The sequence below is a fragment of the Prenolepis imparis genome, unplaced genomic scaffold, assembly GCF_030444845.1.
Source record: "Prenolepis imparis isolate NDT839.2.m4 unplaced genomic scaffold, iyPreImpa1.0 SCAF_1, whole genome shotgun sequence".
Lineage (NCBI taxonomy): Eukaryota > Metazoa > Arthropoda > Insecta > Hymenoptera > Formicidae > Prenolepis > Prenolepis imparis.
The window spans coordinates 5,307,182-5,333,922 of record NW_028141159.1 but is presented as its reverse complement, the minus strand read 5'-3'; the positions used below and the strand labels follow the sequence as shown (position 1 = coordinate 5,333,922).

General features: G+C 33.2%; 4 protein-coding genes across 4 annotated transcripts in view; 2 read left to right on the top strand and 2 right to left on the bottom strand.

Moving 5' to 3' along the window:
• The first annotated feature begins 6,379 nt into the window (after positions 1-6,379).
• Positions 6,380-11,061, top strand: Upf2 (UPF2 regulator of nonsense mediated mRNA decay). Its single transcript, XM_083050872.1, has 2 exons — positions 6,380-6,660; positions 6,846-11,061. The coding sequence occupies exon 2, from the start codon at positions 6,857-6,859 to the stop codon at positions 10,325-10,327; it is 3,471 nt and encodes a 1,156-aa protein (XP_082906998.1). The 5' UTR covers positions 6,380-6,660; positions 6,846-6,856; the 3' UTR covers positions 10,328-11,061.
• A 96-nt stretch (positions 11,062-11,157) lies between these two features.
• Positions 11,158-13,290, bottom strand: Icln (chloride nucleotide-sensitive channel icln). Its single transcript, XM_083050877.1, has 6 exons — positions 12,923-13,290; positions 12,417-12,543; positions 12,180-12,325; positions 11,914-12,090; positions 11,746-11,832; positions 11,158-11,460 (listed from the first exon to the last, which is right to left on the bottom strand). The coding sequence occupies exons 2-6, from the start codon at positions 12,533-12,535 to the stop codon at positions 11,369-11,371; spliced, it is 621 nt and encodes a 206-aa protein (XP_082907003.1). The 5' UTR covers positions 12,536-12,543; positions 12,923-13,290; the 3' UTR covers positions 11,158-11,368.
• A 1,288-nt stretch (positions 13,291-14,578) lies between these two features.
• Dbp73d (putative ATP-dependent RNA helicase Dbp73D) lies at positions 14,579-17,577 on the top strand. The gene is made up of 6 exons (XM_083050738.1): positions 14,579-14,811; positions 14,907-15,622; positions 15,740-15,952; positions 16,047-16,257; positions 16,410-16,844; positions 17,040-17,577. Exons 1-6 carry the CDS (start codon positions 14,789-14,791, stop codon positions 17,425-17,427), a joined length of 1,986 nt encoding a protein of 661 aa, XP_082906864.1. The 5' UTR covers positions 14,579-14,788; the 3' UTR covers positions 17,428-17,577.
• A 3,328-nt stretch (positions 17,578-20,905) lies between these two features.
• The window catches only part of Dip-lambda (Dpr-interacting protein lambda), a 155,918-nt gene continuing 150,082 nt past the window's right edge, over positions 20,906-26,741 (bottom strand). The window contains exons 10-11 of the mRNA XM_083050786.1: positions 26,520-26,690; positions 20,906-26,164 (exon numbers count right to left, since the gene is read on the bottom strand). Coding sequence (XP_082906912.1) covers positions 25,827-26,164; positions 26,520-26,690 — 509 coding nt within the window. The 3' untranslated portion in view covers positions 20,906-25,826. The remainder of the gene's footprint in view (positions 26,165-26,519; positions 26,691-26,741) is intronic.

Sequence of the window (26,741 nt, the reverse complement as noted above, 5' to 3'; positions counted from 1 at the left end):
GCGGTAAAAAAGTATCGATTTCTAATATTTTAAGAGGAGCCAAAAATTCATCGATTATACATTTTAATAGTACATTGATTACAGAATCTTTTGGTACCAAACAGACGCCAGCGTGCAAATTTTTTAACTTGATATACATAAAATAATGTTGCGTCGCATAGGGTCAGCGGTAAAAAAGTATCGATTTCTAATAATTTAAGACGAGCCAAAAATTCATCGATTATACATTTTAATAGTACATTGTTTACAGAATTATTTGGTACCAAGCAGACACCAGCGTACAAAATTCTTAACTTGATATACATAAAATAAGGTTGCGTGGCATAGGGTCAGCGGTAAAAAGTACCGATTTCCAATATATTAAGACGAGCCAAAAATTCATCGATTATACATTTTAATAGTACATTGATTACAGAATTATTTGGTACCAAGCAGACACCAGCGTACAAAATTTTTAACTTGATATACATAAAATAATGTTGCGTCGCATAGGGTCAGCGGTAAAAAAGTATGGATTTCTAATATTTTAAGACGAGCCAAAAATTCATCGATTATACATTTTAATAGTACATCGATTACAGAATTATTTGATACCAAGCAGACACCAGCGTACAAAATATTTAACTTGATATACATAAATTAAGGATGCGTCGCATAGGGTCAGCGGTAAAAAAGTATCGATTTCTAATATTTTAAGACGAGCCAAAAATTCATCGATTATACATTCTAATAGTACATTGATTACAGAATCTTTTGGTACCAAGCAGACAACAGCGTACAAACTTTTTCATTTGCTATACATAAATTAAGGATGCGTCGCATAGGGTCAGCGGTAAAAAAGTATCGATTTCTAATATTTTAAGACGAGCCAAAAATTCATCGATTATACATTCTAATAGTACATTGATTACAGAATCTTTTGGTACCAAGCAGACAACAGCGTACAAACTTTTTCATTTGCTATACATAAATTAAGGATGCGTCGCATAGGGTCAGCGGTAAAAAAGTATCGATTTCTAATATTTTAAGACGAGCCAAAAATTCATCGATTATACATTCTAATAGTACATTGATTACAGAATCTTTTGGTACCAAGCAGACAACAGCGTACAAACTTTTTCATTTGCTATACATAAATTAAGGATGCGTCGCATAGGGTCAGCGGTAAAAAAGTATCGATTTCTAATATTTTAAGACGAGCCAAAAATTCATCGATTATACATTTTAATAATACATCGATTACAGAATTATTTGGTACCAAGCAGACACCAGCGTACAAAATTTTTAACTTGATATACATAAATCAAGGATGCGTTGCATAGGGTCAGCGGTAAAAAAGTATCGATTTCTAATAATTTAAGACGAGCCAAAAATTCATCGATTATACATTCTAATAGTACATTGATTACAGAATCTTTTGGTACCAAGCAGACAACAGCGTACAAACTTTTTCATTTGCTATACATAAATTAAGGATGCGTACATAGGGTCAGCGGTAAAAAAGTATCGATTTCTAATATTTTAAGACGAGCCAAAAATTCATCGATTATACATTTTAATAGTACATTGATTACAGAATCTTTTGGTACCAAACAGACACCAGCGTACAAATTTTTTAACTTGATATATATAAAATAATGTTGCGTCGCATATGGTCAGCGGTAAAAAAGTATCGATTTCCAATATTTTAAGACGAGCCAAAAATTCATCGATTATACATTTTAATAGTACATTGATTACAGAATTATTTGGTACCAAGCAGACACCAGCGTACAAAATTTTTAACTTGATATACATAAAATAAGGTTGCGTTGCATAGGGTCAGCGGTAAAAAAGTATCGATTTCTAATATTTTAAGACGAGCCAAAAATTCATCGATTATACATTTTAATAGTACATTGATTACAGAATCTTTTGGTACCATGCAGACACCAGCGTACAAATTTTTTAACTTGATATACATAAAATAATGTTGCGTCGCATAGGGTCAGCGGTAAAAAAGTATCGATTTCTAATAATTTATGACGAGCCAAAAATTCATCGATTATACATTTTAATAGTACATTGTTTACAGAATTATTTGGTACCAAGCAGACACCAGCGTACAAAATTCTTAACTTGATATACATAAAATAAGGTTGCGTGGCATAGGGTCAGCGGTAAAAAGTACCGATTTCCAATATATTAAGACGAGCCAAAAATTCATCGATAATACATTTTAATAGTACATTGATTACAGAATTATTTGGTACCAAGCAGACACCAGCGTACAACATTTTTAACTTGAACTACATAAAATAATGTTGCGTCGCATAGGGTCAGCGGTAAAAAAGTATGGATATCTAATATTTTAAGACGAGCCAAAAATTCATCGATTATACATTTTAATAGTACATCGATTACAGAATTATTTGATACCAAGCAGACACCAGCGTACAAAATATTTAACTTGATATACATAAATTAAGGATGCGTCGCATAGGGTCAGCGGTAAAAAAGTATCGATTCCTAATATTTTAAGACGAGCCAAAAATTCATCGATTATACATTCTAATAGTACATTGATTACAGAATCTTTTGGTACCAAGCAGACAACAGCGTACAAACTTTTTCATTTGCTATACATAAATTAAGGATGTGTCGCATAGGGTCAGCGGTAAAAAAGTATCGATTTCTAATATTTTAAGAGGAGCCAAAAATTCATCGATTATACATTTTAATAGTACATTGATTACAGAATCTTTTGGTACCAAACAGACGCCAGCGTGCAAATTTTTTAACTTGATATACATAAAATAATGTTGCGTCGCATAGGGTCAGCGGTAAAAAAGTATCGATTTCTATTAATTTAAGACGAGCCAAAAATTCATCGATTATACATTTTAATAGTACATTGTTTACAGAATTATTTGGTACCAAGCAGACACCAGCGTACAAAATTCTTAACTTGATATACATAAAATAAGGTTGCGTGGCATAGGGTCAGCGGTAAAAAGTACCGATTTCCAATATATTAAGACGAGCCAAAAATTCATCGATTATACATTTTAATAGTACATTGATTACAGAATTATTTGGTACCAAGCAGACACCAGCGTACAAAATTTTTAACTTGATATACATAAAATAATGTTGCGTCGCATAGGGTCAGCGGTAAAAAAGTATGGATTTCTAATATTTTAAGACGAGCCAAAAATTCATCGATTATACATTTTAATAGTACATCGATTACAGAATTATTTGATACCAAGCAGACACCAGCGTACAAAATATTTAACTTGATATACATAAATTAAGGATGCGTCGCATAGGGTCAGCGGTAAAAAAGTATCGATTTCTAATATTTTAAGACGAGCCAAAAATTCATCGATTATACATTCTAATAGTACATTGATTACAGAATCTTTTGGTACCAAGCAGACAACAGCGTACAAACTTTTTCATTTGCTATACATAAATTAAGGATGCGTCGCAGAGGGTCAGCGGTAAAAAAGTATCGATTTCTAATATTTTAAGACGAGCCAAAAATTCATCGATTATACATTCTAATAGTACATTGATTACAGAATCTTTTGGTACCAAGCAGACAACAGCGTACAAACTTTTTCATTTGCTATACATAAATTAAGGATGCGTCGCATAGGGTCAGCGGTAAAAAAGTATCGATTTCTAATATTTTAAGACGAGCCAAAAATTCATCGATTATACATTCTAATAGTACATTGATTACAGAATCTTTTGGTACCAAGCAGACAACAGCGTACAAACTTTTTCATTTGCTATACATAAATTAAGGATGCGTCGCATAGGGTCAGCGGTAAAAAAGTATCGATTTCTAATATTTTAAGACGAGCCAAAAATTCATCGATTATACATTTTAATAATACATCGATTACAGAATTATTTGGTACCAAGCAGACACCAGCGTACAAAATTTTTAACTTGATATACATAAATCAAGGATGCGTTGCATAGGGTCAGCGGTAAAAAAGTATCGATTTCTAATAATTTAAGACGAGCCAAAAATTCATCGATTATACATTCTAATAGTACATTGATTACAGAATCTTTTGGTACCAAGCAGACAACAGCGTACAAACTTTTTCATTTGCTATACATAAATTAAGGATGCGTACATAGGGTCAGCGGTAAAAAAGTATCGATTTCTAATATTTTAAGACGAGCCAAAAATTCATCGATTATACATTTTAATAGTACATTGATTACAGAATCTTTTGGTACCAAACAGACACCAGCGTACAAATTTTTTAACTTGATATATATAAAATAATGTTGCGTCGCATATGGTCAGCGGTAAAAAAGTATCGATTTCCAATATTTTAAGACGAGCCAAAAATTCATCGATTATACATTTTAATAGTACATTGATTACAGAATTATTTGGTACCAAGCAGACACCAGCGTACAAAATTTTTAACTTGATATACATAAAATAAGGTTGCGTTGCATAGGGTCAGCGGTAAAAAAGTATCGATTTCTAATATTTTAAGACGAGCCAAAAATTCATCGATTATACATTTTAATAGTACATTGATTACAGAATCTTTTGGTACCATGCAGACACCAGCGTACAAATTTTTTAATATGATATACTTAAAATAGGGTTGCGTCGCATAGGGTCAGCGGCAAAAATGTATCGATTTCTGATATTTTAAGTCGAGTCAAAATTTCATCGATTATACATTTTAATAGTACATTGATTACAGAATCATTTGGTACCAAACAGTCACCAGCGTACAAATGTTTTAACTTGATATACATAGAATAAGATTGCGGCGCATAGGGTCAACTGTAAAAAAGTATCGATTTCTAATATTTTAAGGCGAGCCAAAAATTCATCGTATATATATTTCATTAGTTTATTGTTTGCAGATTATCTTTGTACCATAAACATACCAGCGTACTACCTTTTTGGTCTAATATACGTTTTATACATCTGCGCCGTATGGGATTTGCGGCTTAAAAATTTTAATTTTCGATATTTCAAAATGTGCAAAAAATTAATCTTATATACATTTTCACAGTACATTGTTTGCACATTATTACGAATTATGCGTGACTGCATGCATATATCGCGGTAATATATGTCGAAACTCATTTCTACTGCGCTTTCGGAATTCGAATTATATCAAGATTATCGAAAAGTGTCGGACGAAATATATTTGTGACTCTAATTAAGAAAATAATTTTTGTTTTAAAAATTATATCTACGAAACCTTAATTGTAAATTTGTATTCATGTCTCACTTCTATTCTTAACTTAATAAATATACTACTTCTTAATTAAATAAATATTAGAAAATATTAATATAGTATGGTAATTAAATTTTAAAATAGTAATATTTTATAAAAATTAAAATAGCAATATATTGTAAATAATATGTTGTAATATCTTATCCTCGATTAATATTTTTTTACAGAAATCAGCTGATTAAAACGTTAATTTGCTAATTAATTTTTAAAATAAGAATATGTTATAACATTTAAAATAATATGTTTTAAATAATGTAATATATAATTCCTTAAACTCGATTAATATTTATAACAGCTATCAGCTGATTTCTGTCAAAAAATATTAATCGAATTTAAGGAATTATATATTATTTTAATTTTTATAACATATTTTTATTTTAAAATTTAATTGGCAATGTAATGCTTTAATCATCTGATTTCTGTAAAAAAATATTAATGAAGTTTAACAAACTTTATATAAATACATCATACTTTTTTTAATAAAATCGAGGAATGGCATAACGCGTGCTTGTGTTATTCTAGTCTTTTTCTAAAAAAGACATATTAAGTCGATTCTCGCAAGTATTGTTGCCTCTTTTCCGCAAAAATATTACTCAAAATTTAAAGTATTATAACATTTAAAGTATTAAAACATGTCATTATTTTATTTAATTTTATTTTGGACTAACTGTCAAACTGCTAACTGCTAACCCTCACGATGACAGCCTCTTCATGCTACAAATATAACACATAAGGCGAATGTCAAAAATATTAATCAAGTTTAAAGTATTTTAACATATTATTTAAAACATATTATTATTTCATTTTATTTTATTTTGGACTAACTGTCAAACTGCTAACTTCTAACCCTCGTGATGACAGCCTTTCGATGCTACGAATATAACACACAACGCGAATCGACAGAGAGCTAATCAGCATCGCGGAAAAGCGACAACAATGTCAATAACATGCCTTTTTTAGAAAGGGGATAGTAGCGACAGAAAAGAAAAAACGGTGCGTCTCAATCGGCCATTCGATCACAAGTGATGATTTCGATATCTATCGAAATGCAATTCAATATCTATCGAATTGCGATTCTCGAAATATCGAGATACTCGAAGCAGCAAGGCAATCACAATCACAACTATCACAAGTAATTCTCAAGTCTGTTCCTTAAAGTTGCACTTTGAAGTTACCGATTTGATCTTTCTATGTGCGAAATATTACTAGGTTATATACAAAGAACCATAAGAAACGACACATTGGCTTTTATTACTGTTTCATAATCCGTGAAGTCAATGGAGCAGGAGCAAACTGTCGTCTGCCGTATAGACATAACCTTATCAAGTCTTAGGACACAATAGTAAACAGTAAACAAGTAGAATAAATCGCCAACCGGTTGTTTCAAGTAGGTATTTAATTAATGCGTTTGTAATGTATCTTGATTACTAGAGACTAATTACACGTTTGCTAATTTATGACATCGGATTATCATAAAAGTGACCATGTGCCTGTCACAATATATGAATTATTTTATGAATTCAATTGTATTTTTTATTAGAATAATAGAAAGATATTTCTTTTGTATTATAGAATATTTCACAATGTCTGAAAATACAAGCGAAGCAGCAACAGCCGAAAAAGAAGCTACTAGTGAAGAAAATGCTGTCTCGGAGGAGGATAGACAATATTTGACCGAGTATGTACGAGACACAGAACAAAGACTTGCAACAAAGGAAGAGATTCGCGCGTCTAATCTAAATCCTACAAGACCTTCAGATACGTCATTCAGTAAACTTGATTCAAGTCTCAAAAGAAATACCACATTTGTCAAGAAATTGAAGAACTTTAGCATGGTTCAACTCGATACTGTTTTGAAAGACATGGCGAATTTAAACCTAACCAAATATGTGAGCGAAGTTGCTACTGCTTTGGTGGATGCCAAATTAAAGATGACTGATGTTGCGCCAGCCATTAGAGTATGCAGTTTCCTCCATCAAACATATGCCGAATTTTCCACTCATTTCTTCGAAAACTGGCAAAGAATATTGTCACTGAAGATCAATGACAAGATCCCGAATCCCAGCAAGTTGAGGGTAGATCTTCGATTCTATGCAGAACTTGTAAATGCTGGGATATTTACACACAAGCAGGGTTTGCAACTGCTAGGCTCAATATTGACCGTGTTGATCAATATGGACAAGGAGGAGCATAATAATGTCAATATAATATTAAGCTTTTGCCGACATTGTGGCGAGGATTACGCCGGTCTTGTACCAAAGAAGGTGCGAGAACTGTCGGAGAAACTAAATGTTACGATTCCAAAGAGCAAACTTTTGTCACCGGATAAGCAACAGAACGTTAAATCGTTACTGCGAGAATATTATAACTCTTTATGTAAACACTTGTTGAAGGAGCACAAGGATTTGCAGGCGTTTGAGAAGCAGAATCGCAAAATATTGCAGACTAGAGGTGAACTGAGTTTAGAGAGAAAGGAAAAATTGGAGGCTCTCCAGGTCTCTTATGAGCGATTGGTAACCAGTGTGCAGAGCTTTTCTGACACGCTGGATGAACAGATGCTCGAACTTCCGGTGGACAATGAGATGAAGGCCGAAGCAGAAGAAACGTTAAAAATGATTAATGAGGGAGAAGACAATAGCATCTTGGAAGATATGTGGGGCGATGAGGAAACGAGACGTTTCTATGAAGTATTGCCAGACTTGACGGTCTTCCTGCCAGGTTCGTATTTGAAGGAGACTCCGAAAGAAGCATCAAAGCCAGATGTATCGATAACGGAAGACGCTCTTGACGAAGAAATCGTCTTCGATGAGTTAGAAGATACCGAAAAAATTGAGGAGCCACCGGAACCGGAAGTGGAAGAACCACAAGTGTCCAACACAAGCAATAAAATACTATTAGACGCTTTCTTGACTCATCTGCCGAACTGCGTTAATCGTGAGATGATCGATAATGCAGCAGTGAATTTTTTGATGAATCTCAACACAAAGCACAATAAGAAAAAACTAGTAAAGGCTCTTTTCGGTGTTTCTAGGATTCGTCAGGACCTGCTACCTTTCTACTCTCGTTTGGCAGCCATCCTGCACCCAGTCATGCCCGAAATTGGAAATGATCTGTGTCAGATGCTAAAGCAAGATTTTAAGTACCACGTCCATAAGAAGGATCAGATTAACATCGAGTCGAAGATCAAGGTTGTCCGCTACATCGGCGAGCTCGTCAAATTTAAGCTCTACTCGAAGATAGAGGCTCTCTATTGCTTGAAGGTATTGTTGCACGATTTTACGCATCATCACATCGAAATGGTCTGCAATTTACTGGAGATCTGCGGTCGATATCTCTTCTGCTCGCCGGATTCTCATCAGAGAACCAAGGTCTATCTGGAACAGATGATGCGTAAAAAGGCGGTCACTGCACTTGATTCACGCTTCGTCACGATTATCGAAAACGCGTATTACTTCGTGAATCCACCCGAGTCGACTGGCGGTGTCGCGAAGAAGGATAGACCGCCCGTGCACGAATTCATTAGGAAATTGCTGTATCAGGATCTCTCGAAGACGAATACTGATAAGGTGCTCAAATGGATGCGTAAACTTGACTGGGAAGACGAGAACCTATCGTCGTACGCCATAAAATGTCTCACTACCGCTTACAACGTTAAGTATCCTAACATTCGTTGCGTGGGCAGTTTATTAGCCGGCTTGGTGGCCCATTACGAGACCATAGGACCCCAGGTAGTCGACGGTGTACTTGAAGATATACGACTGTGCATGGAAATTAACTTGCCTAAATATAATCAACGACGCATCGCTATGGTAAAGTACTTGGGCGAGCTGTACAATTATCGAATGGTAGAAAGTGGCGACATTTTCCGTACTCTATATTTACTGATCACCTTCGGCGTCAGCGTGGACCACTCGTCACCGAGCATACTCGATTCACCCGAACATCTCTTTCGCATCCGTTTGGTGTGTACGTTGTTAGAGACTTGCGGCCAGTACTTCAGTGGTGGCTCTAGCAAGAAGAAACTGGACTATTTTCTAGTATTTTTCCAAAATTATTTCTGGTTCAAGTATACGGATCCCATCTGGACGTCCGAAAATCCATTCCCCGTCGGGATAGACTATATGTATCGCGATACATTAACGATGCTGCGACCTAAAATGCAATTGTTCCAGAGTTACAAGGAAGCACAGTGCGCCATAGAAGAATTGCGAAATACATTATATCCAAGCTTAAATAATCCGCCCATTGACGACGTCGCTGCAGAAGGCGAGAATGACATGGGCGTTATCATGGAGGGCGATGAAGAAGCAGCAACAACTGGGAATGGTAGCGGAGACGCGAAAGGTATGGCCGAGCTGCACTTTGAAGAATCCGAGGACTGTTCGGAGGCTCAATCGGAAGAGGAATGGACGGCTGACGCCGAGCGAGACGACGCTATGGGCACCCAAGAGAACACCCAGGGTGATCGGTCTCAGAGTCTCTCGGCTGAGGGTGGCACCGAGGGCGTTATCATGGACGTGACGGAAGAACTGAATGCCGCTTTGCCAGCCGGACCGCGACGTGTGAGCTGTCCGGAAGACGATGACTTTCTGTCCGCGCTGGATAAAATGGTGTCGGACAATATACAGGATCGAATGCGAGATTCGGTAAAACCGCAACAGGTCGACATCTCTGTGCCGCTGCATGTGAAGAGCACGAAGAAAACATACGAACAGCTACAGGAAAGACCAAGTGACAACAACACAGTGGACTTTGTGCTAATGTTAAGGAAGGGTAATAAGCAACAGTACAAGAATCTGGCGGTCCCAGTATCGTCAGAGTTGGCCATGAATCTCAGAAATCGCGAACAGGAACAGAAGGAGGAGAAGGAGCGTGTGAAAAGACTGACCTTGAACATTACTGAGAGACAAGAGGAGGAAGACTACCAAGAAACTATGAATCAAAGCAGCAGACCAGTCACCGTGAACTTGAATAGAGAACGGCGACAAAAGTATAACCATCCTAAAGGAGCCCCAGATGCCGATCTCATTTTCGGACCGAAAAAAATTCGATAAATTCGATAAAACTCTTAAATAACTCAAATTCAAATAGTCGAATTTTTCATTGAGAAATAGACAGTACATCTGTGAAGTGATTAATTATAATTCGGACCTGTTTAATTAATTATAGTTATAATTACAATTATAATTAATTATAATTATAATTATAATTAATGAATTATAGTTATAATTAATTATAGTTATATAGTGTCATCTTTTTTTACTATAGTACACTAGAATTTTGAGAGTGAATGTCATAATATAGTGAATGAATCCGAATTTTGACAGTATGAATGTAATATAATATATATATGCATATAAATACGTGTTACAGTGCATTTAAACGAAAAGTCATACAAACCACTGGTACAGTAAGCGCTCATTATGTTAACATAAAAACTAACTTTGATAATTTATAAATATATAAAATATATAAAATTTGTTCTGGCTAAAATATATATATATGAAAAAAAAATCAATATGGACTGTTACAATACACTGCCGATTTTCGATTACATATATACATAAAGTTTACTGTACCATGTAAATGCACTTTTAATTGCAACGAGATGTATGTTGATATATAAAATATATATCATTAATCACATGATAACTTACTATGATGACGCGAAAATATTAGACATTTTTATAAACTTATAATTAATCGTTATTTTATGTCTACCAATGAAAGCTATGTTGTGATAGAATATACGATCAATTTATAAATACTTCTCTATGTTATCTTTCGATTCTATCTTTCTACACCTTACTTAGAAAAGGAAATTTTTTTCCCTTAACAGATAATAAGCTTTCTATTAAAAGAAATCGTGTAAAGAATTCGAATATTGTGATGTACAATTATTTATTTTTATCTAGGAAATTATCGCCATGTACAAAATGAATATAAATAAATGTTTAGGTGCTTTAACGTTTGATACAGCTCCATAGTAAGTTTTGCAATAACGACGTCACGTATATCTACCGAAATACACATATGAAATTGATAAACGCGTGTAAATTAACACTAAATGCATGTCTGCATCTAATGATCGCTTTTTAAGGATCTTCTTCCGCGTCTTCGAATTGACCCGCTTCAATATCCATAGCTTCTTCCACTTCCGCTCCCGTATAATTGGTCCCCATTTGCTCTATTGACAGTGAGAAAATCAACCTTTATACGTACCATTTGATATATTGATTCTATTTAAATTTTTTTATTTAATTTTATGAATTTCATTCATGAATTTTGTTTTCAATGTCGTCACAAGATCAAAAATTCAATAGATCAAAAATTATATAACACGATCACATTTAAATATATAATTTCAGCATGCAATTTACATATAATTTTGCATATAAATTATACAATTATTAAATAATTTATATATATATAATTTTTAGAAAATTAAATCTAAATACAAATTAATATATACCTGGCAAAATACAAGGCGCATCGCCAGCGCCTACTTCCTCGTCATATTCACCTTCATAGTCCTCCTCGGCATCTTCATAGATATCCTCTTCAATTTGAGAAATATTGCATTATATTTTCATATTGCAAGTAATCAAAAATAAGTTAATTATCTTGTTTGATTGCTTACCGTCTGAGAAGCTATCTTGTGGGTCAGGGTGAAGCGCTTGACACGCACTCATCGCTTGAAACATTAATTCTAAATTATTCGTATTATCCGGCGCAAATTGCATTTCCGTAATTGGAGTGTCCGCATCATTGTCCTCGTTTTCCGAAGCGTTTTCTGATGATAATGCTAATGGCATATCTACACAAATAAGATGTACAATTACATTCATCATATATTAAATTTATCAATTATCAAATTTCTTACAGTAAAAGAACTTGCAATAATACCTGGGAGATCTACTTTGGCATCAACCATAATAAATAAACATTGTCGTGGATGGACTTGTTCATCTCGTGCAACAGCGTGTAATGAAATATGAGGATATTCAAGCGAAAATCCCTGTTGTGTGTCATTGTTCATCCAAGAAAGCACGCTACAAATAAAAATACATGATTAGGGAATATATCGCACATTGTGCATATATGTAGAGAACTTAAAACTGCAAAATGAAATAGATTCGCTACCTTTCTGTGACGTAGAATGTGCCCTTGCCCACTTCTCTACCATTGATATATACCGTAGTGTTTGGTTCTTCGTGACGTATCCCTTCCTGTGGCGGCAAGAAGCTGCTAAGCACTACCATGTTTCAATCTGCAAAATAGATAATATTTAACGAAAATACGAACTATGTCACTGACTCGACAAAGAAATGGTCCATCCGAAATCGACGCAGTGATGCGACTCTTATTAGAATTACACAATGCATTTACACAGATCATCATGGCAATACATAAACGCGATATATACATAGTAAATATTTGAGCTTGTTAATGTCACCCTAATGCGTGATGAATACTCCAAGATAGAACCGTTCGGAATGATTCTCGACAGAAAGTGCCTATTACGTAAATACCTCATACGCGCGATATAAAGGAGAGAAAGCGAGTCTCGAGTCTCCGTAAACTAGTAAACACCGGTGTCGCGCTGTTCGGAGCCTCCTAACCAAATAAACAACACAGGGTGGACTCACCGTTCTCTTAATTACTGGAAAACCGTGGAAACGAACGGCGACGAGGTTCCTCGCGATCCACACAGAAGCGTATCTCCGGGAATTCGCGTTACCTATCGCGGCACGCACTCGTGCACTCGTCCCACGATCGCGAGCTGTCAAATGAATCCAAGCGAACTGTCGGAGGTTGCCTACGTGACGCGAGATGCGGCGTGCGCGCTACGATTTCCTCTGCTCGACTGTCGTTTACTTATTTCCCGTATGTTGGAAGGATGATGTATAAAGTCTTTTAATTGCGGCTAGAAAAACAATAATCTGCGTAGAATGTACACGACGCAGTTAATTTAACAAACGTAGCGTAATACCGTTATTGCGTGTCATATACACATGTATATATATGTATATATCGTGTCATATCTTCTATATGGTGGTGCCGCTCTGCTTTCCATTATAACTATCTTCCAATTAAATAACTCTCTGCAGGGAAAAAAGATATCTATTTCAATCATTGAAATAAAAAAGATGAAATATAAAGAAGGAAGAAGAATACTATTTTTTTTTTCTTTTCTTTTCGACACAAAGATGTAGTATAAACCGAAAATAAAAAAGCTTATAGCTTTATGTAAAAAGTAATAAAAAATAGGTTACACATATTCCAATACAGTTTTAATTCTAAAAATGATAATCCAAAATCTTCAAATAAAAAAAAAACAAGAAATTCTCTTATATGCAATATGTATATATACATATATTATTATATATCATCTATCTTCTCAATTATTGGATATTTATTATAATAATTAAAAAGCTAAAGGAAATCGAATTCTATAACAATATGACGTCTTTAGACGTATAGGCATCGCGCGATACACGTGTTCACTATATTTTCGCGCTACACGTGTTACTATTTCGCGCTGCACGTGCTATATTATTGACAGATCGTCGTGCACGACACGATGAAGTTATTTCGACCAAGAGAACCGCGAGATCTTCGCTGCGACGCACGTGAAATGCTAGGAGTAATTAATTTATAATTAATGCTCCTACACGACGTGATGATAAGCGGAACGCGGATTATCGCGCGGAACAGAAGCAACAAATATATATAATATATGGGCGACGCAGAAAAGGCGCGGTAGTAAACTAATAGTCTAACGACGTGTGTTTTTCTTTATGTTACATTTCCGCATGACAAATAAATGCAGTATATATTATTATATATATGCTACGATGACTAAATGGAAAATTCAACTATCTCGCAGTTGAAACACTTTTAAGATTTATGTATAACTTTATATATTAGATTTAAAAATATATTAGATATAATACGACACAATTAGCTCTTTTTCTACCTGATTTTTTATTTAACAAGATTTTTAACAAACGGAATATTGAAAAAAATTAACTATAATTAATTATTCTTCAATTACTTGAATTAGATAAATTGCATTTTATCTATTATTGCAACCTAAAGACTAAAGACTAATTATACATATATATATATATATATATAGCAACAAAAATTAAATTATATATGTTTATGCAATGCATATATTGTATTGTGCTGCCATCATACACCAGCGCAGTTACATAAGATTTGTTTGTACTAATTTATCGATAGAGTAAAGTAGTAGTGTCAGAAAGTGTCTCGATTTAACGTAAAAATATGATGGCAGCGTAATACGACGTGGGTTAACCTAATAAAGTCATGTGTAACCACGTGTAGTTGTGTATTAGATTAGAGAGAATTTGTTTATTTGTAGTTTTTTGCACAATATAATTAATTCATTATTGTTGTTCATCAGTGAAAACATTTATTTCAGGGATATTAAATATATATAAGTATAATTAACTGTTATCGATAGATAAATCAAATTTAAATGGAAAATGAGTTTATTTGTTATGAATAGGTAGGTAAAACATAATGCTTATTAAACAATGACAACCTTGTCTACAAATTATTTATTAACTTTTATTTAATACAATATATATGTATTTTATATAGGTATGAGGGTGAAAGCAAGGAGGAAGTTGAAAATAAAACAAATTTAGCTGAATTGTTAAAAAGAATAGAAGAGCGCAAACAACAAAGAGCTGCAGCAAATGATAAATTCATACCAGATGTGGATCAAAACAATTTAAATAAACAGAAAAAGAGAAAGAAATCTCTGCTCGATACAGATGAAACTAATGATTCACATATTGAAGTCAAAAGTGAGAGCAATGAAAAAATCAATGAACAAACCACAGAAATTGCCAAAACATCAACAAAAAAGAAAAAAAAGAAGAAAGATACTGAGAGTGCACATGCTACAGTACAAGAAAATGAAGAATTACAAGAAAAGGATAAAAATCTAGCAAATGAAAAAGAAGATAACAAAGAAGATACTGCAAGTACTATAAAGAAAGAAATATCTTTACAGAATAATTTTGTAGTGTTAGGTGCAAAATCTAAAAAGAAGCAGCGTGAAGTTAAAAGAGTATTGCCAGACTGGCTGGCACATCCAGAAGTTATATCTGCTGATTTAAATAGTGGACCTAATGTGGAAGAATTCAATTCAATTTTGGATGCTAAATTGATAGAAGTCTTAAGGGCTAATGATATTAATAAATTATTTCCAGTTCAATCCAGTATAATAAAATGGTTGCACAAGTGTAACATGGATAGGAAATTAGGACGGTGGCTGAGAGATACTTGTGTATCTGCTCCTACAGGCAGTGGTAAATATCAACAATAAATAATAATAATAATTTTGCATAATTATGACCTTATTAATTGAAAAGATAAAATGTACTTTTGTTTTTAATATAATTTTTTTGCATTAAATTTTATTACAGGCAAAACCCTAGCCTATGTATTGCCTATTGTGCAGGAATTGCAAACACGATTGGTACCGAAGATACGTTGTCTAATTGTTCTACCAGTACAAGAATTGGCTGCACAAGTTTATAAAGTAATGATCACTTATACATCTCACACAAATTTAAAGATGGGCCTGCTTTCAGGTGCATTTTCGTTCGAACAAGAGCAAAGTAGTATAATTAAGAAAAGTATGTTTTTATTTTTAGTGTGTTTATAATAAAAAATTACTATATTTATTTTATATTAATATAAAAACTTAATATAAAAATATTTATATTACAGCTGAAAGGGGAAAATATTTATCCATGGTGGATATTATAATCGCAACGCCTGGTCGTTTAGTGGATCATATATTAAAGACACCTGGATTTTCCTTTGATTCTCTAAGATTCCTCGTTATCGATGAAGCTGATCGCGCAGCGGAATGGATACAATATTTACCTGAACCTCATTCTCGCGCTCCTATTTTAACGCTTGGAAATATACATTCCAGGTTAATTTTTCAGTATAGAATAATTTTAAAGATATATTTGAATATTATATTTTCTACTATAGAAGCAATTTCTTTCAAGATTTTTTAAAGACACAATATGACGATTATTTTATACACGAATCACTTATATTAATTTATTAATTTTTTAACAGCAAAGTCATACCAGCTCAAAAACTATTATTTAGCGCAACCTTGTCGCAAGATCCTGAGAAGTTGAACCGGTTAGGCCTTTTTCAGCCTATACTGTTCACGACTGTTGTGACTGACAAAGATACGGATGTAAATTTGGACAAGATCGCGGGTGATTTCGTCGGACGTTACACGAGTCCGAGAGAACTGACAGAACTCGCGGTGGAATGCATCGCCGAATATAAACCAGTTGCCCTGTATCAGCTGTTGACGAGGCACGATACCATTTCCAAGACTCTCGTTTTCACAAATTCCGGACATACCGCGCACAGACTCGCGCTTTTGATGCAATCACTCTTGTCGGAAAGGAATGTCGCAGTCGGAGAATTATCCGCCCAACTCGCGTCGAAGCAACGCGAAAGTGTCCTCGGCAAATTCGCAAGCGCAGAAATACATGTGTAAGTTTTATATTTTGTCTCAAGGTAAAATAATTCTAATTTTATAGAGCATAATTTTTTCCATTTTGAGATTATGTTTTAATGCTAATTTTCTTTATTAAGAAAATACATATATAATAAATTGTATCTTTTTGCGGAAGTAAAGAAAGAATAATTTAGTTTCAACAATTTGATTAATCTCGATTATTCGATTAGATTAATAAGTTCAGACGCGCTGGCTAGAGGTTTGGACATTCCGGATGTGCAACTGGTTATATCTTACGATCTCCCGAAGCACATCAAAGGCTATATACATAGAGCCGGTAGAACTGGGCGAGCTGGCAAACCGGGTGTTGCAGTATCCATGCTCACGCCGAATCAAGTTGGGATATTTAAGCAAATGTTAAGCGGCGCACATAAACTCGTGCCTAATATCGAGCGAATGGAGCTGAATACCACGGCAAACGCGGACAATTATCAGAATCATCTTGGAAAATTGAAGGAAATTCTTGAGAAGGAGAAGAATGAGAACTTGGAACGAATGAAAGCCGTTAAACGTCGACGTGTAACAAATGTGACTAAGCAAAATGAAAATATAGAATAACTTTTTACGTAAAAAAATGAAAAAATTATAAATTCCTTTTTTGTGTAAGCTCCTCTGTGCTACTTATACAATTATTATTCGAAAAAGTTTGTCCATCGATATAATTAATACTTGTTCAATTGTTGACGTTAAGCTCATTTCCACGTTGTATAAGATACAGAAACATACAGATAATAGGGTAACATCGATAATAACATTTTATTGTCTGAGGTTAATAGTATCGTACATCATGCTCATTCCCTATCGTAATTCGTTCTATGAATAGTCGCGATATATCTCATTTCGAACGGTATACTAATTATTACTCCCATTATTTTTTATTCCGTCGAAGGCAAGTATTCACAGTTTTAATTTACAAAAGATAAACGGCATTACGTTCATTGGATGACGATGCAGACACAAGTTATTTGCTATTATTGCTGTGTATAATCTCATTGCTCAGAACTAATTGCATTAAACTTTTCTTTGTTATATTGAACATAATATTATAGGAAGATGCTTTATTATAGCTTTCTCCTCAATTTTTAAAAGAATTTGTTGATGAAAAATTACATGATGTCTCGAATTTCACAGAGATGACCACAGCATACAATAATAATTATAAACGTACAATTATATATCAATATTGAATTACAAGTTACAAAAATGTCACTTTTCAGTCGTTAAATTTAAAGGGGGAAAATTTAAAAGACTAAACGGAGAAATAAAAATCGGATATTCTTTTAAGAATATTTTTTTCTATATATATTAATTATGTACTCTACAAAGTAACGAAAAGTTAAAAATATCGGAAACACATTCAATGTGTTGTGGGGTTTAACTTAATCAGTTTTAGAATTCATCGTAAGCAATATTCTTCATATATAATACGTATAATTTATATATATTTCACATATATTTAATATTTATATACTTTACGAGATACTCTTTTTGTGTCATATTAATATGTGGCTAAATTTTGATTTCTATACAACAAACAATTGTACAAACAATTGCATGTTTTCTCTTATAGATATCGCATTATTTTCGCATGACATATTCAATTACACAACTCGGACCAAAGTTCGGACACCTTCAAACTTGTAATTCAAACTTCGGGCATGTGTCGGAATTGTTACTATAATTTCGTATTGCGCTGTCACAGTCGACGATTAAATCGTGAATTAAATTGCATAGATACTGAAATAACTATTCACTTAGAAATTGTCGATTTCTCGCGAAAATAAGCTTTCTTAAAACACTTTTCAACATGTGCATAGATTTCCCGTTCAATCAACACACCATTAACATTTCGTTCGTCAGAAATCAGAGGCGGATTATACCAGTGGACTCTAATCAAATCGGCTTTCGGTTCTCTTATAAATTTTTTAATCTTTTATCGTTTACATGAGCTATGCTATTTTGGATCACTTATATAAATTTATATCTTTATATATAGAATAGGAAAAAAGATGCATAATCTGATTAAATTTTCATTAATATAGATTTCTTAATAAAAAGTTTAAATTTTTGAAATAAAATAGATAAGTTTCAATTTTAAACTTCGATATTATTATAAGAACGATTAAAGCTGTTTAATATATTAAAAATACCTAAATGAAATTTTGTCAATATTATATTACGAATTAAGATAATTAAGATTCAATGGAAAATGTTAAAATATCGGATTCAAAGTGCTACATAAATACCATTTATTAGGACAAAAAACTTGCAATCGTGATTTATTTTTTCGCAAAAAAATATATTTAATGAATTAATGTAGAGATATATACTTGGTATGTTTTTATTCAAGATTTCGCATATTTGTAGTTTTAGATCGCAACTTTATTACTCTGTCCCTGTATTCATTAAAAATTAGCAATTAGATTGCCGTGATGTATATGGAATAGGCAGTGATTTATACAGCGTCAGCAACTTTTTGTCGCTTACTGGTTATATTCGACTTTTAATAGGAATTCGAATTTTTAATCGAATTTTCATAGGAAATATATGAGAATCTGATATAAAAGAAGCCATAGGAATGAAAAAAAGAAAGCATATACATATAATGAACTATGAATATAAATTATAGCAAATATGAGAAAATTTAATAAATATAATGTTCCAAAAAATGTTTTATAAGCTATAAGTAAAATTTGATTTAATCACAAAATTCAAAGGGAGCAATTCTCGATTTTATTTCACATATTTTATATTTTCAAAAATAGCAAATGTAAAACAATTTTTATTTCAGGTGCTTTATTATTCGAAAACTGTGAAATCACCCGAGATTATATAATACAAATTTGAATAAATTTTTATTTTATCAGATTCTCATATATTTTCCATGAAAATTAAAAGTTGAATCGAAAATTTATATTAATAAATGAATTATTAATTTATATAAATAAATTTGTATAAAAGTAAGAGATTTTTCTATAATTGCCGATTTTTACTTTTGTGATGAAATAAAAGCTGTTGATGTGTCCCGAAAGTTTAATAGTTCGATAAAAACATCCACTTGAATTTTCATTGTCTGAATTCTAACGAATGAACCAGATTCACATTTATATGAGATATATATAATATATATAATATTTATATGTGTAATCTAATATATATCTTATGTAATATATGTATATATATATATATTTTTTTTTCTCTATATATATATATATATATTTCTCTCTATATTTATATTTCTCTCTACATTTATATTTTTCTCTTTCTCTTTATATATGTATATTCTTCTCATTTCAGTTAATCTAACTATATAATTACGCGCTAAGCGAAGTAATATATTATTCTTTGATAATAAAATCTTAAAATTTGCAATGCATAAAAATTGTTATTGCAATGCATGCATACAAATATATTAATTAATTATGTAATGCATAAAAATTCAGTATTTATAAATCTTTAACAGAAAATGCGAACAAAAAAATAGAATTTTTTACAAAAATCTGTTAATTAAAATACCTGCGCTTTCATTAGACTCACGTGTCTCCTACGTCCACGCACGGCTCGCGCGAGACTGATCTCATCTCTCATCAGTCTCGCAATCGCAATATCTCGCACGAGAGTCAGTCTCGCGCGAGATGCGCAACGTGATGGATGTATGGGATGCGCTAATCTAATGGAAAGGATAGAAAGAGAGAGATGTTTTCGTCGGGTCCGGTTTATTCTTGGCTGTGAAGTTAGGTTTCGTCGTCAGTTGGCGACACCGCTGCACAGTCTTGTGGTCGGTGGTGGGGATCAGTGTCGCGAGAGATGTGCAGCGTGGTGGACATATGGGACACACGCGTCTAATGGAAAGGATAGAAAGAGAGAGGTGTATTTGCCGGGTCCGGTTCATTCTTGGCTGTGAAGTTTGGTTTCGCCGTCAGGTGGCGACACCGCAGTCTTGCAGTCGCGGTCAGTGAGTCAGTGGTGGTGGTGAAGATCAGTCTCGCGCGAGATGTGCAATGTGATGAATGTAGAGATGTACGAGTCTAATGGAAGCGCAGGTATTTTGCCCGAAAGATTCTTGTAGAAAATTCAATTTTTGGTTCGCGCTTTCTGTTAAAAATTTAAATACTGCGTCTTTATGCATTACATGATTGATTCATATATTTTTATGCATGTATTGCAATAATAATTTTTATACACGCATTGCAACTTTTACTTTATTATTAAAAAATAATATAACTTTGCTTTGCGCGCGTAATTATATTTAGTTGGATTAAACGAAATGAGAAAATATTGTATAGAGAGATATATATAAATGAGATATACATATTAGAGAAAAAAAAAGATATATATACATATATGTATATGTATATATGTATAACTGTACGTATCGTGCGTATAGGCAGTACTTATCTTCCATGTTCATTATGTTACAATCGCGAATCCGCCTTCTATGTCACATTATTACAAAATCTACCCTCATTTGAGGATACATCGAATCGAACGAGTCCTAAACGCTCGAAAAAATCCGAAAGTTCGCACATACACACACACACACACACACACTTTCTGTGTTATTTACACTTACATGTATTCATTAGTATATAATATACGAGCGTATGTACATACATTAAACGTGGTGCTATATGATTCATATGTCTCGTTGCTGCGTATATGTATTTTTTTTATACTTAACGCTGATAAACTCTGCGTTTTTGCAGTAGCATATCTTACGATAAAAGGATATTCAATGGATTTTTCCTAATAAGATTCTGTATATTATATATATGAAATGTACATTATGTATATAATTGCACATATATAGAATATATAAAAAAAACTGCGCGCTTTTCCTCGATTACACATATTAAACAGTAAATTTAAAAAAAGTTTGTTTCAATGCCATATTTAAGAATGCTCTGACGAATTAAAATTTAAAAGGTAAAGATAGATAATATAAAATATATTATATTTTCTTTAATTTATGTGAAATATAGTTTAATAAAATTTTTTTATCTTCGCAAACACTTTGTAACTATAATCTGAAAAGATGAGCAATTTTTTATATATCCTGTATATGTTATGTGGAGTGCGCCAAGCAGTCTGTAATGTGCTTAAAAACTCGCCGGATTTTTGCAAATCACCATCATAATCGCTAATTTATGTGAAATATGTTGGAATATATATACATATATGTTATATATATAAGGCATTAAGGTAAACGAATGAAATAAAACAATGCATTTTATACTCATTATCTAATACAATATTCACATATTCCAATTATATCAGTTCATTTAAATCTCTATAAATCACATAAATCGCAATTATTTAATGAATAACTATAATAATAAAATGCCATTTTTCTCGTTAAAGGTAATTAAATTAATAATCTGCAAGTTCTGTGAAAAACTTCACAGCAGGATATTTTTTAAAAGAAATAATTTCCCCCGGGAGGGGAAAAACCGGACCTTTTCTAGCGAGTTTTTAAGCCGAATGAATGTTCGATCTGACGAGACTTCACTATACCGTATTTATTGTCGTGCTCTCCGTTCCCTGCATACGAATTACAGTATACGTCGGCTCATCTAACCGTAAAAGTGCACCGACCGAATTAAGCCGCGTCAATTTGCGATAGTCAAGCGCACATTTAACCGTATCGTGATCGCGACAGATGAAAAATAAAAAAGTATCGTGGAAGACGGCAAAATGGGACTGCAAAACGATCGCTAACGAAATAGGAATTAGGAGCCTGAGCAACTCTCAAATGAGTCTCATCTTTTTATTTGTACTTTATCGATTCTCTATATTTTATATCAAGATGCATTCAAACATTTTTAGCAGCAACAATAACTACACAAACTAGATAGATTACAATTACTATTACTGCTAAAAAAAGAAGTAATATATATAATAATTTACAGAAGATTTCACAGATTATTTCAAGTAAATTAATTAGCTCGCATTATCGTATTTCGAGCAGTTCGATTAGAAAAGCTCACGAACTTTGCAATATATATCTGGATATAAAATATAAAGAATTGATGAAATGTGAAGAAAATCAAGTAAAATTTACTTGATATTGATTGAAAATATAGCTCAGGCTTCCTTTTCCATGCTAATGACATTGTTAATGTTCATATAGCAAAATTTCAGAAGATTTGAAAATTTATTTTTAATTCCATAATTAACACTCGTCTCAGTTATATTTTCTTTTGTTGATAATGTAAAAGGAACAATTTATATCCTGGAGTACTTGTCAATTACAACAACCCGTATGTTTTTAACTCTAAGCGACAAGAATATGAACATTGATTTGCAAGAACTGTTAGGTCGAATCAAAAAGTTCGTGCATCGTGTAGGTTTCTCGATAACTTTTGTGCAATATTTTTCATCAAATAATTTATAATTGAAAATAAAATTCTCCTTTACAAAAATAACATTTTCAAAAAAAAAAAAAGAACAAAATATATCATTTTTCGACTTATATATCTACTGATTTTTTCATTCGTATATTTAGCTTTTTACACAGCACATGTTAAACTTTATTTCTATCCCGAGCATCAAACTTTCAAATAATACATTTTTGAAGAAAGATAAAACTTTCGACTATGCCAATTTATAAGTCAATTTAATCACGAACTTTTGCGATATGTGAATGTCGGGACGGAGAACTCATCTCGCAGTTCTCCACATATATTCGCATCTCGACGTTGTCTTCTTTTTTCATGTTCGCTAAGTCGACTTGAAAGAGCGCGATGCACGAACTTGCTTGATCGTATTTTACCTACAGTCCGATTAATCGCCGGTTACATTTAAACAAGAGAAATAGAGAGCGTCTCTCTAACTCACATGTGTCGGCCAAATACCACACTGCGTCGCGTATATTTACACAAACACTGTCGAAAGTTTCGTCATTGTCTTTTTGGTCGCATATACCCAGATATAGTTATATAGACCGAGCATTGATGATGTATGTGTGTAGCCTGAAGAATAAAGAGAAAAAAAGAGAGAGAGAGAGAGAGGAAGAATCTCAGAAAAGAGATCCGTCTCTTTCTAGCAAAAATTGCATAGACACAAATGAGAGAAACAAAATCTTTTTCTCATTCTCTCTCTTTTTATGTCTCATTTTCTCTTCTTTTCTATCTGACCTTCACTAATGAAGTATTGTGAGTGTAAGATCAGCTCGGTTTATATATATTATGCCTATAGTCGCGTCGCAGTGACTACATCTGATCGTATCTAAAAGTCCTTGATATATCGAAGGGGAAGACCTATTTCTTTTTCTTTTTTCAGCGTGGATTTGCACCCTCCGCTCTATCCTCTTGACTCTATTCCCATCACGAGCCTCAAACCCTCGAACAATGCTATGGAAATACTTTTGAAAAAAGCTAGAATGCGATTTCGTCAATTAATAGAATTTAAAATATTAAAATTACATAAAATAAAAATTGAAACTTAAAACGATTAAGTTCTCTCTCTTTGGGTTTGTTAAACTTTAATATATTTTCGTATAATTGCTTATTTATCATAATTATAATTGAAAAAAAGATTAATATATCAAGTTGATTAATTTGTAAAATATTTTCTTTTTAAAAGCACCTTTACGAGGACCATTTAAATGATTCGGGAAAAGAGTCATTTTCTCTCTCTTCTGTACATTCTCTCTATTCGAATTTACTCTCGTCCATATTTACAATCATCGCCAGAGGGACTGACCTGCCTAGATAGGATTGTCCTGCACGCACGGCGCGTCCCTTTGCGTTACTTTTAGACGACTAATGAAGATCCACGAGGGGTTCCTAACTGACCCCTTTGTTTGCTTTTCTAAGTTCATTCATTAATCTTCATTTTATATTCATAATAACTTTGTACGCAAATGGTGTCCGATTATATCGCGAGATATTAATTCTCTTGATGAACAAGTAATTATAAATGTAATATCGACCTGATTGAAGTTATTTTCCTTTATAAAAAAAATAACATTTTTTGTGTTTTTTTTTTTTCGATATATTTAGCGAATCTTGATCAAAGTGTTTTGTAAGCTGCAATCTTTTACAAAGATATCAGATTTCTGGAACAAAGGCGCACAAAAGCAAATTTATAATGTTTACCTTAAAATTATGATTAAAAGATAAAAGCTAGCAGAGCATTTATATAGATGATAGGAGGTAATGAAGATAACAACCAGCCAGTCGATGTCAGATTCCGTCGGAACCAGGCTCTTCTTCTCTTAAAGAGATTGGTTTTCTACTTTCCGAAGGTATTAGATTTCGCGATCGATACTTAGAGCGGAGCGCGTAATCCGAGAAAGCATTTTGACATCGCAAAAAACGTAAAGTACATTAAATATTGATTAAAGAAGAAGAGTCTATAATATTCAGAGATTCTTCTATAATAATTACTTCCTTTAAATATCTGACAAGCTTTAAGAGAAAATTTTGTTCATAATTAACAGTGGAGATAATCGTTTTCTGTACAATGCAGCTATGTCTGCAGCATTAAATATCTCAAGATTGCTTTTTGATCTATAATAGAATAAAAATATATGGATATCTTAATATAAATTGTAAAAAGATTATATAATTATATTTGATAAAAATATATAACAATATATTTTCTATTTATTACCGAGTATATAATATTTGATTTATTTTAGCAGATATGTTGAAAATTAGACAGGTATATGTGATAATAAAATGTTTCGATCAACAAAACTCTAATGAAAAAATATTTTAGAAATTCATAATAATTAGAAATATGCGCATAAAAGATCTTAATATAAAACTCACCCAGTCTTCAACGTGCAACACACAAAAGTTTCGCAACTCGATAAATGTTATTTTTTTTATCTGTGATGCACTAAAAAATCACAGTCTTCTAAATTTATCGATTCTCGAAATTCCGAATCGTGGATCTTCATAATCGCCGATCTATCATAATCCTTTGTCCCCTTTCACACCGATGTCATCTTATAGAGTAGTTGGCAAAAGAAGCAGAAGTAGAATCGCGGACACCGAGGGATGCCTGAAATTCGCGGCGTTCAAATGGATGACCCAGGGCGGCGGGGAAGGCACGGCAAAAGGCCTATCCGTCCTCTGGCCCTCCTGAAGGGTGCTACCGACCATGATCTGCGTGGTACCGAAATCATCTTCGCTGCCGACGAAATCGTTGTCGTCGAAACCACCTGCGTGTCCCCGTCTGCCGTTACTATTGTTGCTCTTTTTCTTGCCCTTCGACAATATCTTTTTACGCGACTTATCTATGTTCTTCATAAGCGTCGTCGGCGTCGTCTTCGCGAACTGCAGCTCTAAAGCAATAAAAAAGCAAAATATCCGCGAAATGAGTGCAGTGTTATATTGCGTAATAATAATGTTCAAAGTTATTTAAGTGAGGCACAAATATTCAGAAGTCGATTTAAATTTCTAGGATTTATCGATAAGAATAATTAAGTTATTAATTAAAAAAATTAAAAAAGTTTTGTCTGTTATCAATTTAATGTTATATATGTATATATACAAAATGATAGTATATACAACATAAGGCAAAGTATTATTGTCGGATGCATCGCAGGATGCATCACTCATCTTGTATTAAAAGCAGAATGTTGGAAACGAGAGCTGAGGAAATATATTTTTTTGCGATTATATCGGAATTCTCCGTACCTTGCAATCGTACTGAACCATCGGCCTTGCCGAGAGCGTTGACGGACGAGCACACGTACCCGCCGAAGTCCCGTTTTTCCAGGGAATTGACAGTAAGATTCATTTGCCAGGAGTAATCGCTCAGCGCGTACTCCGACATTGTGTATTTGTCACTGGGCAGCAGTTTCTCGCCTAAATAGAAAGCGAACGGAAATATTGCGCTACTTTTAATTGCTTGGCTCT

Coding starts and splice junctions, on each gene's coding strand:
- Dbp73d (XM_083050738.1), top strand. CDS start 14,789: ATGAGTTTATTTGTTATGAATAG. Junction 14,812..14,906: donor AGTTTATTTGTTATGAATAG/GTAGGTAAAACA, acceptor TATTTTATATAG/GTATGAGGGTGAAAGCAAGG. Junction 15,623..15,739: donor ATCTGCTCCTACAGGCAGTG/GTAAATATCAAC, acceptor ATTTTATTACAG/GCAAAACCCTAGCCTATGTA.
- Icln (XM_083050877.1), bottom strand. CDS start 12,535: ATGGTAGTGCTTAGCAGCTTCTTGCCGCCACAGGAAGGGATACGTCAC. Junction 11,833..11,913: donor ACAAGATAGCTTCTCAGACG/GTAAGCAATCAA, acceptor CTCAAATTGAAG/AGGATATCTATGAAGATGCC. Junction 11,461..11,745: donor TGCGCCTTGTATTTTGCCAG/GTATATATTAAT, acceptor CACTGTCAATAG/AGCAAATGGGGACCAATTAT.
- Upf2 (XM_083050872.1), top strand. CDS start 6,857: ATGTCTGAAAATACAAGCGAAGCAGCAACAGCCGAAAAAGAAGCTACT.